This window comes from Cervus elaphus, chromosome 8 (genome assembly GCF_910594005.1).
Source record: "Cervus elaphus chromosome 8, mCerEla1.1, whole genome shotgun sequence".
NCBI lineage: Eukaryota > Metazoa > Chordata > Mammalia > Artiodactyla > Cervidae > Cervus > Cervus elaphus.
In genome coordinates, this window is record NC_057822.1 from 24,358,695 (window position 1) to 24,370,934 (window position 12,240).

Here is a 12,240-nt window from a genome sequence, read left to right on the forward strand (position 1 = left end):
AGAGATAATCCAGTTGCTTCCAGTACTAATGTCTGTGGTCTTCCACGGTGCTAAGGATAAAGATGATACAGAACTGTCTATAATATATGACGTACTTTACAGTCACTCTCATTTAATCTTCACAGAACCCTATGAAGTACAGTCTATTGTTAGCCCCAGTCTACAAATGAGGAAACCCTTAACCTTGATAAGTTGCATTAGTCCTGAACTTTTGCACAAAGATGCTTGCCCATCGATCATCCCATTTGATCCTCCCAACAGAAGCCAGGGCTCAAGGAGGTACAGTGACTTGCCCTAGGTCACACAGCCAGCAGCGACAGTCTGAACAAGAAGCCACATCTTCCGAGTCCAAGCCAACATGTGCTTTCCAATGTAACATCTGACTACAATGATATAGCGTTGTAACTCTTTTCTGAAGGTTTATCGTTAACTGGGTCTCTGATTTTAATTGAAAAAGTGTTAAAAACAAATGAGCTAATGCAGTCACAATTTAGAGGCTGGGTATTAGCCTAAACACATATTTAAATAAAGTAAAGAGTAAAGAACCAAACTAGCTAAATATATTTATCATTAAAAATTAAATAGGAAAAGAAGTCCATAACAACTCAGGCCTTAAGAAAACTGTTACATCATATGAGCTGTAAAGAAGTAAGACAACACAGGTGGCCTTAAAATAAGCATATAAATGCATATAAATGACTGTTGTTGCTTTCCTGCAGTCAGCACCACTTGTTGCTTTTTTCCTAAGAGAAGCAAGTTCACAGGCTTCTCTGGATGCTGACACCTTCCAGTGATGGGGCGAGTGATGGGAGCACTATGTCCTTCTGGGACAGATGGCATGGGGACAGTACAACATAGCTCAGAAGTCTGCATTCAATAAATTCCAACAGTATTGGGGGGCTAAGACATTTTCTTTTTAAATCCTGGCATGACATTTAAGTTGGCTAAGATCAAGAGTGGTATGGGGGCTTCCCGGGTGGAACAGTGGTAAAGAATTCGCCTGCCAATGTAAGAGACGCAAGAGATGCAGCTTCAGTCCCTGGGTCAGGAAGATCCCCTGGAGTAGAAAATGGCAACCCACTCTAGTAATCTTGCCTGGAGAATCCCATGGACAGGGAAGCCTGGTGGGCTATAGTCCATGGGGTCACAAGAGTCAGACATGACTGAGCACACAGTCAGATATAATCCTATACTTGTCCCTTTCCCACTGAGGTCTAATCCCAAGTGACCAGAGAGAAAACCAGGTGGGGTCAGGACCTGACACTAATCTTGTTCTCTCCCAAACCCAAAACAAGCCTCCTGTTTTATCTACACCCTGAAACATGGAATGCCTCTGGGTTTTGGTGTAAAGAGGGCAGGAGAAGCAATGCGGTCATTTACACATGAGACTGCTAGTGTTAACAAAATCTAAATTTTCCAACAGGTAAAAGATACAATTTCTGAAATTAAGCACCAAAATAGAGCAAGAGTTCTCAGATAGGAAAAATAAATCTTCATTAAAGTAATAACATAACTTTTATTTATTTTTCAGCCATGCTGCGTGGCTTCTGGGATCTTAGTTCCCCGATCAGGCATTGCATCCAGGCACCAAGGTCTTAACCCCTGGACCACCGTGAAATTCCCAATAGTATACAACTTTGAAAAGGTCTTGCTACAATTGGCATTTAAGCAGATAATAAGTGAAATTCTATTTTCAACACTCGTTAATCTCCTGTCATTTAGAAAAGCCTTCTAGAAAATGTGGACTGATTATTTCTACTGGTTGAGCCCTGAGAAAGGGCAGATGCATCTTTGGCAGCTAATTTGAGCCCAGATTCTATTTCACCCTGGGCCCTGGGGTATCGAGCTTGAGGATTTGGTAAAATCATCTCCACCCTGGAGAGTCGTTTACCAGGATCATCAGCCCCTCGCATCTCTTGCAAACAGAGGACGCAGGCAGTGACTTAAGAGCCATCTGGTCAAGTAGCTCAGGGTGGAAATGCTTCCAGAAGGGGGAGACCACACAGCCCAGTGATGCTTGTTTTACTTTATAAATGGTGTCCAGCTTCACTCTTGGGCATAACCTGCTTTGGACACTAAATCATATGCTCGCTTCATTTATAAAGAAATCATCACTGTTCAGTAAGTGTTCCCCCATCTTTACTTCATAAGTTTCATCGTCCTTCCAAAAAAAAAAAAAGCATAACACCTCTTTGCCCTGAAGTCCTGAAGCAAAACCCCTCTTTGCTCCCTTACTGTGTGGATGGTGTTAAATGGTGGAGAAGAGTCACTGTCTCACCTGGTACCTGTCCATGCTAGAGATAAGGAGGGTGAAGGAGATGGCCGTGGCTGCCATGGCGTGGGTGGACGGCATCCCATATTCAGCAATCACTCTCTTCTCGAGTTTCACGACAGGAGGGGAGAAGGGGCGGGGCCACTTCAAGATCTCTTTGGTTACCTGGCCAATATACATCACCAGCTGCAAAACCAAAGGATGGAAGTAAGTCTAACCAAACAAACAAAATAATAAAGTCCTGGATTCTGTGAATTTATTTCGAGGTTTCCTGTTGTTTGGCTGAAATCACCTTTCTCTCTGAACCAGTTGCTCATTGGAAAAGTCTTGTAGGATGATGTTTTCATTGTTTGAATAGAGAAACAGGCCTTCTGGATTCCAGAGGGTCACTGGGCAACCAAGACGTGACACGAACACGTCCTACTTTGGTCATATAGTTAACAAATGTTTATATAGCCAAGCACTGGTCTAAGAGCTTTACAAATATTAAGTCACTTAAAAAAGCAAAAGAGTTCCAGAAAAACATCTATTTCTGCTTTATTGACTACGCCAAAGCCTTTGACTGTGTGGATCACAATAAACTGTGGAAAATTCTGAGAGATGGGAATACCAGACCACCTGACCTGTCTCTTGAGAAACCTGTATGCAGGTCAGGAAGCAACAGTCAGAACTGGACATGGAACAACAGACTGGTTCCAAATAGGAAAAGGAGTACGTCAAGGCTGTATATTGTCATCCTGCTTATTTAACTTACATGCAGAGTACATCATGAGAAACGCTGGGCTGGAGGAAGCACAAGCTGAAATCAAGATTGCCGGAAAAAATATCAATAAGCTTAGATATGCAGATGACACCATCCTTATGGCAGAAAAGTGAAGAAGAACTAAAAAGCCTCTTGATGAAAGTGAAAGACGAGAGTGAAAAAGTTGGCTTAAAGCTCAACATTCAGAAAACTAAGATCATGGCATCTGGTCCCATCACTTCATGGCAAGTAGATGGGGAAACAGTGGCCTACTTTATTTTTCTGGGCTCCAGAATCACGGCGGATGGTGATTGCAGCCATGAAATTAAAAGACGCTTACTCCTTGGAAGGAAAGTGATGACCAACCTAGACAGCATATTAAAAAGCAGAGACATTACTTTGCCAACAAAGGTCCGGCTAGTCAAGGCTATGGTTTTTCCAGTGGTCATGTATGGATGTGAGAGTTGGACAATAAAGAAAGCTAAGCACCAAAGAATTGATGCTTTTGAACTGTAGTGTTTGAGAAGACTCTTGAGAGTCCCTTGGATTGCAAGGAGATTCAACCAGTCCATCCTAAAGGAGATCAGTCCTGGATGTTCATTGGAAAGACTGATGCTGAAGCTGAAACTCCAATACTTTGGCCACCTGATGTGAAGAGCTGACTCATTTGAAAAGACCCTGATGCTGAGAAAGATTGAGGGCAAGAGGAGAAGGGGACGATAGAGGATGAGATGGTTGGATGGCATCAGCGACTCAGTGGACATGGGTTTGGGTGGACTCCGGGAGTTGGTGATGGACAGGAAAGCCTGGTGTGCTGCGGTTCATGGGGTCGCAGAGAGTCGGACACGACTGAGCGACTGAACTGAATTGAATCCAAAAACAACTGTAGAATGCAGACCCATTTTACAGAGGGTAAGGTATAAATCATTGTATATAGTTAGTAAGTGGTAAAGACTTATTGGATTGAAATCCAGGGAGTTTGGCTCCAAAATACGTGCCTTAAAACTACCACAGTAATACTTCAGGGATGGTCCTGGACTAAGATAACCTAACATTCAAGTCAGAAAGTCTTTATTTTCAAGTTTCAACCAGAAACGTGACTCTTCTTATGGAACTTTTCGCTTAAAATTTTTTGAGTGCCACTGTTATTCCTGATACATGTAGGCAAGATACTGGATACAATTTAATGTTATCCAGTAATCAACAGCCTCATACAATAAACAGTGGGACTATTTTCAACCCTAAAACAAACACAAGTCAGTTTGGAAATTTTTCAATTGATTTTTTTTCCCACAATGCCCTTAATGTAAAAAATCCATTTCTCTTTCTCCCGTAAAGCACAACATAGAAATCAGAATCTATTTCCATACACATAGGACTGTTAAGAACAGGCTCAGTTACTTTGTCAGAGAGCTTCACATCACAAGTTTGAAGATCTGTTACAAAAGAGGGAAGAGCAACCTGCTTACTTATGTCTCTGCATATGCAACTCCAAGTGCGGCCTGAGGAGAGACAGCATCCGCACCCGCTGAGGGCTGTTGTACAGGCTCCATCCGTACCTGCGGGACTCAGTTCAATTCAGTCGCTCAGTCGTGTCCGACTCTTTGCGACCCCATGAATCGCAGCACGCCAGGCCTCCCTGTCCATCACCAACTCCCAGAGCTTACTCAAACCCATGTCCATCGAGTCCGTGATGCCATCCAGCCATCTCATCCTCTGTCGTCCCCTTCTCCTCCTGCCCCTAATCCCTCCCAGCATCAGGGTCTTCTCAATGAGTCAGCTCTTCCCATGAGGTGGCCAAAGTATTGGAGTTTCAGCTTCAACATCAGTCCTTCCAATGAACACCCAGGACTGATCTCCTTTAGGATGGACTGGTTGGATCTCCTTGCAGTCCAAGGGACTCTCAAGAGTCTTCTCCAACACCATAGTTCAAAAGCATCAATTCTTCGGCGCTCAGCTTTCTTTATAGTCCAACTCTCACATCCATACATGACCACTGGAAAAACCATAGCCTTGACCAGATAGACCTTTGTTGGCAAAGTAATGTCTCTGCTTTTTAAAATGCTATCTAGGTTGGTCATAACTTTCCTTCCAAGGAGTAAGCGTCTTTTAATTTCATGGCTGCAGTCACCATCTGCAGTGATTTTGGAGCCCAAAAAATAAAGTCTGACACTGTTTCCACTGTCTCCCCACCTGCGGGATTAGAACCCTCATTTTCACAAGGCTCGTGTACCTGCAGGATTAGAATCCTTGTTTTCACAAGGCTCCTGGGTGGTTGCTCTGCACATGAGAATTTGAGCAGGGCTTTTCACTGTCTTCTTGCACTTTGTCATGGGCTTTAATTATAAACCTCCTCATCTTACCGTGACTGTATTGATCTTACTAGAGCTTTATTTAGCTCGTGATGGCTGGAGTTACTTTGCTTTGGAACAAAACCCATGAAAGAGTATTTCAAAATACTTTGGGTTAGTCAGTCAGATTGCTTTAGAGTTTCCCATATTCTGGTTCTTTCTTTTAACTCATCTTGCTGGTGAATTCTGAGCATTGCCCCGGTGCACTCAGTATCCTCCAGAAGGCGCTGCATGTTTTTTTTTGCTTGACTGCCACTTTGTTCTGGGTTAAAAACCAAGAACCACTGCCTGTGCACAGCAGGCCAAATCCACAGGATTTAAAGCTTCAGTGACAATCACTCCAAATTCCGTAGCTGCGATTTCTAATCAGACTTTGAAACTTAACCCCTTTACCAGCCCCTTCTTACCAGAAACTACTGTCTTGGAAACCAGCTTACTCTTCTATGTTTCTACCTTCCTCTTGTGAGCCCACGACACCCGCATTAGACTATTTTCTGGGGAGTTGAAAAACTTGTAGATACTATTGACTACTAAGAATTTCCCCAAAGATGCTTGAATATATTTCTCAATCCTGTCCCTTTATTGCTTATCAATATCAATAAAATATTACAGGCATAATGACTAACTCTAGTTCACTCAAAAATACTTAGAATCCTCAGAGAGGAAACATTAAAATTCTAAGAGTGAAGACAGACTAGATGACCCTCATTCAGACAAAATTTAATTTCCTTGAAGTTCATGAGCTTCTTTGATTTCATTTATCTTTGCCTTCTCTGTCTGAAGGTTGTTTTTAAGAATGAGGGCAATTTTATTTAAAAGTATTCTCATAGCAACACAATTGTTTCTGGTCAATAAATTATAAATAGCAATTACTGTAATGGCAGCCCTCTTTGAATAAGAGCAAGTGAGGCGATGTTTTTCAAGTTGTAGGGAAAGATCCCCACTCTCAGGATGACCAATCCTGTCTCTGCCATTGCCTTCATTACAGCAAATCAACGAGGTGTCCAGGTCTATACTGGGGCCCCATCCTTGAGGGGGGAAAACCATCACACAGAGGATCTCACCATAAAGCAAATATACTTTGAAAAAAAAAATCACCCACAGATTTCTATGGGTATATATGTATGTAGAGATAGACTTTTCCAATGAGTCAACTCTTCACATGAGGTGGCCAAAGTACTGGAGTTTCAGCTTCAGCATCAGTCCTTCCAGTGAACACCCAGGATCTCCTTGCAGTCCAAGGGACTCTCAAGAGTCTTCTCCAATACCACAGTTCAAAAGCATCAATTCTTCAGCGCTCAGCTTTCTGCACAGTCCAACTCTCACATCCATACATGACCACTGGAAAAACCATAGCCTTGACCAGATGGACATTTGTTGGCAAAGTAATGTCTCTGCTTTTTAATATGCTATCTAGGTTGGTCATCACTTCCCTTCTAAGGAGTAAGCGTCTTTTAATTTCATGGCTGCAGTCACCATCTGCAGTGATTTTGGAGCCCAAAAAAATAAAGTCTGACACTGTTTCCACTATCTCCCCATCTATTTCCCATGAGGTGATGGGACCAGATGCCATGATCTTAGTTTTCTGAATGTTAAGCTTTAAGCCAACTTTTTCACTCTCTTCTCTCACTTTCATCAAAAGGCTTTTTAGTTCCTCTTCACTATCTACCACAAGCGTGGTGTCATCTGCATATCTGAGGTTACTGATGTTTCTCCCAGCAACCTTGATTCCAGCTTGTGCGTCTTTCAGCCCAGCGTTTCTCATGATGTACTCTGCATATAGATTAAATAAGCAGTGTGACAATATACAGCCTTGACATACTCCTTTTCCTATTTGGAACCAGTCTGTTGCTCCATGTCCAGTTCTAACTGTTGCTTCCTGACCTGCATACAGGTTTCTCAAGAGGCAGGTCAGTTGGTCTGGTATTCCCATCTCTCTCAGAATTTTCCACAGTTTATTGTGATCCACACAGTCGAAGGCTTTGGCGTAGTCAATAAAGCAGAAATAGATGTTTTTCTGGAACTCTCTTGCTTTTTTGATGATCCAGCGGATATTGGCAATTTGATCTCTGGTTCCTTTGCCTTTTCTAAAACCAGCTTGAACATCTGGAAGTTCTCGGTTCACGTATTGCTGAAGCCTGGCTTGGAGAATTTTGAGCATTACTTTACTAGTGTGTGAGATGAGTGCAATTGTGTGGTAGTTTGAGCATTCTTTGGGATTGCCTTTCTTAGGGATTGGAATGAAAACTGACATTTTCCAGTCCTGTGGCCACTGCTGAGTTTTCCAAATTTGCTGGCATATTGAGTGCAGCACTTTAACAGCATCATCTTTCAGGATTTGAAATAGCTCAACTGGAATTCCATCACATCCACTAGCTTTGTTCGTAGTGATGCTTTCTAAGGCCCACTTGACTTCACATTTGAGGGATTGGGGGCAGGAGGTGAAGGGGACAACAGAGGATGAGATGGCTGGATGGCATCACTGACTTGATGGGCATGAGTGTGAGTAAACTCCGGGAGCTGGTGATAGACAGGGAGGCCTGGCGTGCTGCAATTCATGGGGTTGCAAAGAGTCAGACACGACTGAGCGACTGAACTGAACTGAACTGAGAGATAGACTTTGGTGCAACCTGGGGGAACCAGAAGTCCTGGGGCTGAATGTTAAAAGGAAGACTGTTTAACTAAGGTGAGGGGTGGACAGAGAATCATCCAGGTTGCAAGAATAGCATGAGCAAAGACTTAAAGAAGTGATGTTGGGTGGAGCTCCTAGGTGGTTAGGACCAGTGGCATTTTTTTGTAATATTTATTTTTATTTATTTGGCTGCACCAGGGTCCTTAGTTGCAGCCTGCGGGATCCAGTTCCCTGACAGAGATTGAACCCAGGCACCCTACATTGGGAGCATGAAGTCTTAGACACTGGAGCATCAGGGAAGTTCCCAGTGGAGTTTAAACTGTGAGACACACCGTGTATTACAAGGGCTGAGACTAAAGGAACTGACCATACGGGGTGTTGGGGAGGAGGGGGAGCGTGGAACTTCCATACAGCACTGAAGAAGGTGCAAAATGATACCACCACTGTGGAAAAACAGTTTGGCAGTTTTTTAAAAAGCTAAAACAAATGACTGCCATAGGACCCAGTCATGCCAATCCTAGGTATTTACCCACAAGGAGCGAAAGCATAAGCCATACAAAGATTTGTCCATGAAAGTTGATGGCAGCTTCTTTAACAGCTCTAAACTGCAAACAACCTGATTTCCATTGTGGAATAATCATGCCATTGAATTGTTGTTGTTTAGTCACTAAGTTGTGTCTGACTCTTTTGAGATTCCCATAGACTGTAGTCCACCAGGCTCCTCTGTCCATAGGATTCTCCAAGCAAGAATACTGGAGTGGGTTGCCATTTCTTCCTCCAGGAGATCTTCCCAACCCAGGGATCAAACCCACATCTCCTGCATTGGATTCTTTACCACTGAGCCACCACAGAAGCCCATACAATTGAATACTTCTCAGCAACAACAAAAAAATGAACGATAGAAGTCAAGCTACAGCACAGGTGAATCTTAAAGTAATTCTGCTGAATGAAGAAGTCAGGTCAAAAACAAAACAACAGTACACACTATATGATTTTGTTCATATAAAATTCTTCTCCCCTCCCCTTTTATTTTCTTGCATGGGGATTCTCAGTTTCCAGACCAGGGAATTGAACCCATGACCTCTGCAGTAGAAGCGCAGCATCTTAACCACTGGATCTCCAGAGAAGTCCCTAAATATATAATTCTTAAAAATGGAAATGACTTTACAGGATAGAAAGGAGATCCAACAGTTGCCAGGAGGGAAATAAATTACAAATGGGCTTGAAATTTCTCAGTGACAAGTATCTAAATTATGGTGGTGATTTTAGGGATATGTACACGTATCAAAATGTGCCACATGGTACATTTCAAATATATGCAAACTTCATGAATAGGGGCTGCCCTGGCGGCTCAGACAGTAAAGAATCTGCCTGCAATGCAAGAGACCCATAATCAATCCCCGGGTTGGGAAGATCCCCTGGAGAAGGACATGGCAGCCCACTCCAATATTCTTGCCTCGAGAATCCTATAGACCGAGGAGCCTGGGAGACTATAGTCCCTGGGGTCGCAGAGACACAACTGAGAGACTAATACACACACACACACACACACACACTTCATGAATACACTAAAAATTACTGAATCATACACTTTTAAAAAATGAATTGAATAGTGTGTGAATTATATCCAATAAAACTAAGTATGTACAGCTTATTGCATGTCAATCACATCATAAAAAGTTGTTGTCTTAGCCAGCTTGGGCTGCTGTAACAACCAACCATAGATGGGGTGGCTTACAAACAGGAATTCATTTCTCTCAGTTCTGGAGGATGAAGTCCAAGATCAAGGCACTGGCAGAAGTAGTAACTGGCGAGGACCTGCTTCCTGGGTCACAGACAGTCATCTTCACAGCACTTGAAAGAAGTGAGCTTTCAAGCCATGAAAAGACATGGAAGGCTCTTAAACACATTACCAAGTGAAAGGAAGCCAGTGTGAAAGGCTCCATACTGTATGATTTCATCTATGTGACATTTTGATAAAAGCGAACTACGGAGACAGTAAAAAGACTAGTGATTGCTGAGGGTTGGGGACATGGGTAAGTGGAGCACAGAGAATTTTTAGGACATTGAAACTATCCTTTATGATACTCTAAGGGTGAATACACATCATTATACATTCGTCCAAACCCATAAAATGCACAACACCAAGAGTGAACCCTAATATAAGCTAAGGACTTGAGATACCAGTGTGGGATCCCCGGTTGTAACAAATGTCCCATTCTGGCAAAGGATATGCATGTGAGGGTGAAGGGCCTATTTACGAATACTCTATACTTCCTGCTCAATTTTGCTGTGAACCTAAAAACCACTCCAGAAGTAAAGTCTATTAAAAAGAATACTGTGGCAGAAGAGAGCTATTTCTCCGTTTAGTTCTCAGGGAAGGAGTACAATGATTAACTCATTATGGCGTTCGTTCCATGAAGGACTTTTCTCTGCATTGTTGAAAGGCCCTTCTACCTAAAGGAACTAAATTAAGTTCCATCATCCATCACGCTCCTTTGGGCTGAGGCCTCCAAGGCCTAAGTGTAAAAGCAAAAATCCATGGGGAGGCGAGACAGGAAGCAATTACAGCTCGTTAGCCTCAGCCACCTGGCTGGTCCCCTGCCTGGTGCAGAGGGGTCTGGGGCCCCGTGGCGTTTCACAATGAGAAATTAGCATACTTGCTTGTTTCTCCCGTAATTACTATAGACCATGGAAAGAAAATCCATTTCTCTTGATCACCTACTGCTGTCCCCAAGCAAACAGAAGGCTTTTCTAAAAAAACGAATTCTGCCCAAATGCAGTATATCTTCAGAAGGTGGAATAACTTCCAACCTGGGATCATCATTGATGTCTGGGGCTCTTTGCAGTGAGCGGAAAAAACAGCGCTTTTTCTTAGTGTGGTGGCCCTTCCTGCTTATCACTGGGTTGGCCAGTAAGTTTGTTTGGGGTTTTTTTCACGAGATGTAACAGAAAACCCAAACACATTTTTGGCCAAGCCAATACAATCCAAAATGACAATATTTCCATGTCTAACACAGCTCTGATGAGCAGAACTTTGGTCTTCAAGCCAGGATAAATAAAAACCTAGATAGTTTAGGAAACAGAAGAGTTTTGAAATAACAAGACCAGTAAAGCCCCACAGGATTTTAAAGAACAGCCCATGTTGATTTTTTTATGCTCTGGGATTGTTCACTGCCCACCCCTCTGTGTCTTCCTCCTCCCAAAGCATCCCCCTCCCCAAGCATCCATCTCCCCCTCCCCATGGTGTGAGGGCTTCACTGTTATAATAAAGCTGAATCCTCTGCAGGGTGGAAGGAGCCCGGAGAAGCTCTTTTCAAATTACACCTCCAACACCCCTCAAAAACCACACATTTTTAAACTCTAACATCTTTCTTCCCCTCTGGCTTCACCTATATTCCACATCACCATTGGGGAATCATAGTGCAAGCAATTAACTAAGAGGCATGTAAGCTGTTCCAGGTGGTGCAGTGGTTTAAAAAAAAAAAAAAAATTCGCCTACCAATGCAGAGATGCAAGAGACATGGGTTTTTGATCCCTGGGTAGGGAAGATCCCCTGGAGGAGGGCATGGCAACCCGCTCCAGTATTCTTGCCTGGAGAATCCCATGGACAGAGGAGCCTGGCGGGCTACAGTTCACAGGGTCTGAAAGAGTCGGACATCACTGAGCGTACACACACACACACACACACACAAGACGTCACTCGGGTCTCACGGGGCGGGAACACTGTGAGTCACTAGGGTTTATGGTCTACCCAGAGATTTATTTTTAAAAAGTCAGGAATTCATTTCCTCATTCTAGAGAACAATGAGATGTAGCCCAAAGACCACAGCTTCTCTATTCATCCCGTTTCTTAATCTGTCCAAATTAAGCTCAGTCCTCTTCTCCTCAGGTTACGAACAGGATAATTTGGATACAGAAAGACCAGACACCCAACCATCCCACTCCTAGGGATAAAGAGGACAAGTTAAAATGTTACATAACCTCCTCCTTCTGCCTCTGTAACTCAGCTTGCCCCTTGCAAACTCTAGATCACGCAGGTCATGTAGTCTCAGAAAGTGGGGACTTGCGATACTAGGAACTGGAGTTTCTCTCACTTACCCTTGTTCTGCTCTTTGCAATTGCCTGGCCCCTGCAAACCTGCTTAATCATGCCAGTCCAGGTCAGGTATGCCCTCCCCATCTTGACTGCTGTTCCCGCACATGCAAAACTCCTTAGTTTAAACCAGCCTATTAATAGCTAG

The 12,240-nt window shown here is 43.2% G+C and overlaps 1 protein-coding gene across 4 annotated transcripts in view; it reads right to left on the reverse strand.

The window, feature by feature from the left end:
* SGPP2 (sphingosine-1-phosphate phosphatase 2) overlaps positions 1–12,240 on the reverse strand; it is a 148,004-nt gene that overhangs the window by 38,466 nt on the left and 97,298 nt on the right. For 3 of the 4 annotated variants that reach the window (XM_043909886.1, XM_043909888.1, XM_043909890.1), the window contains one exon: positions 2,279–2,458. The exons of the other annotated variant lie outside the window; for it this stretch is intronic. In XM_043909886.1, coding sequence (XP_043765821.1) covers positions 2,279–2,458 — 180 coding nt within the window. The remainder of the gene's footprint in view (positions 1–2,278; positions 2,459–12,240) is intronic. 4 annotated transcript variants of the gene reach the window in all.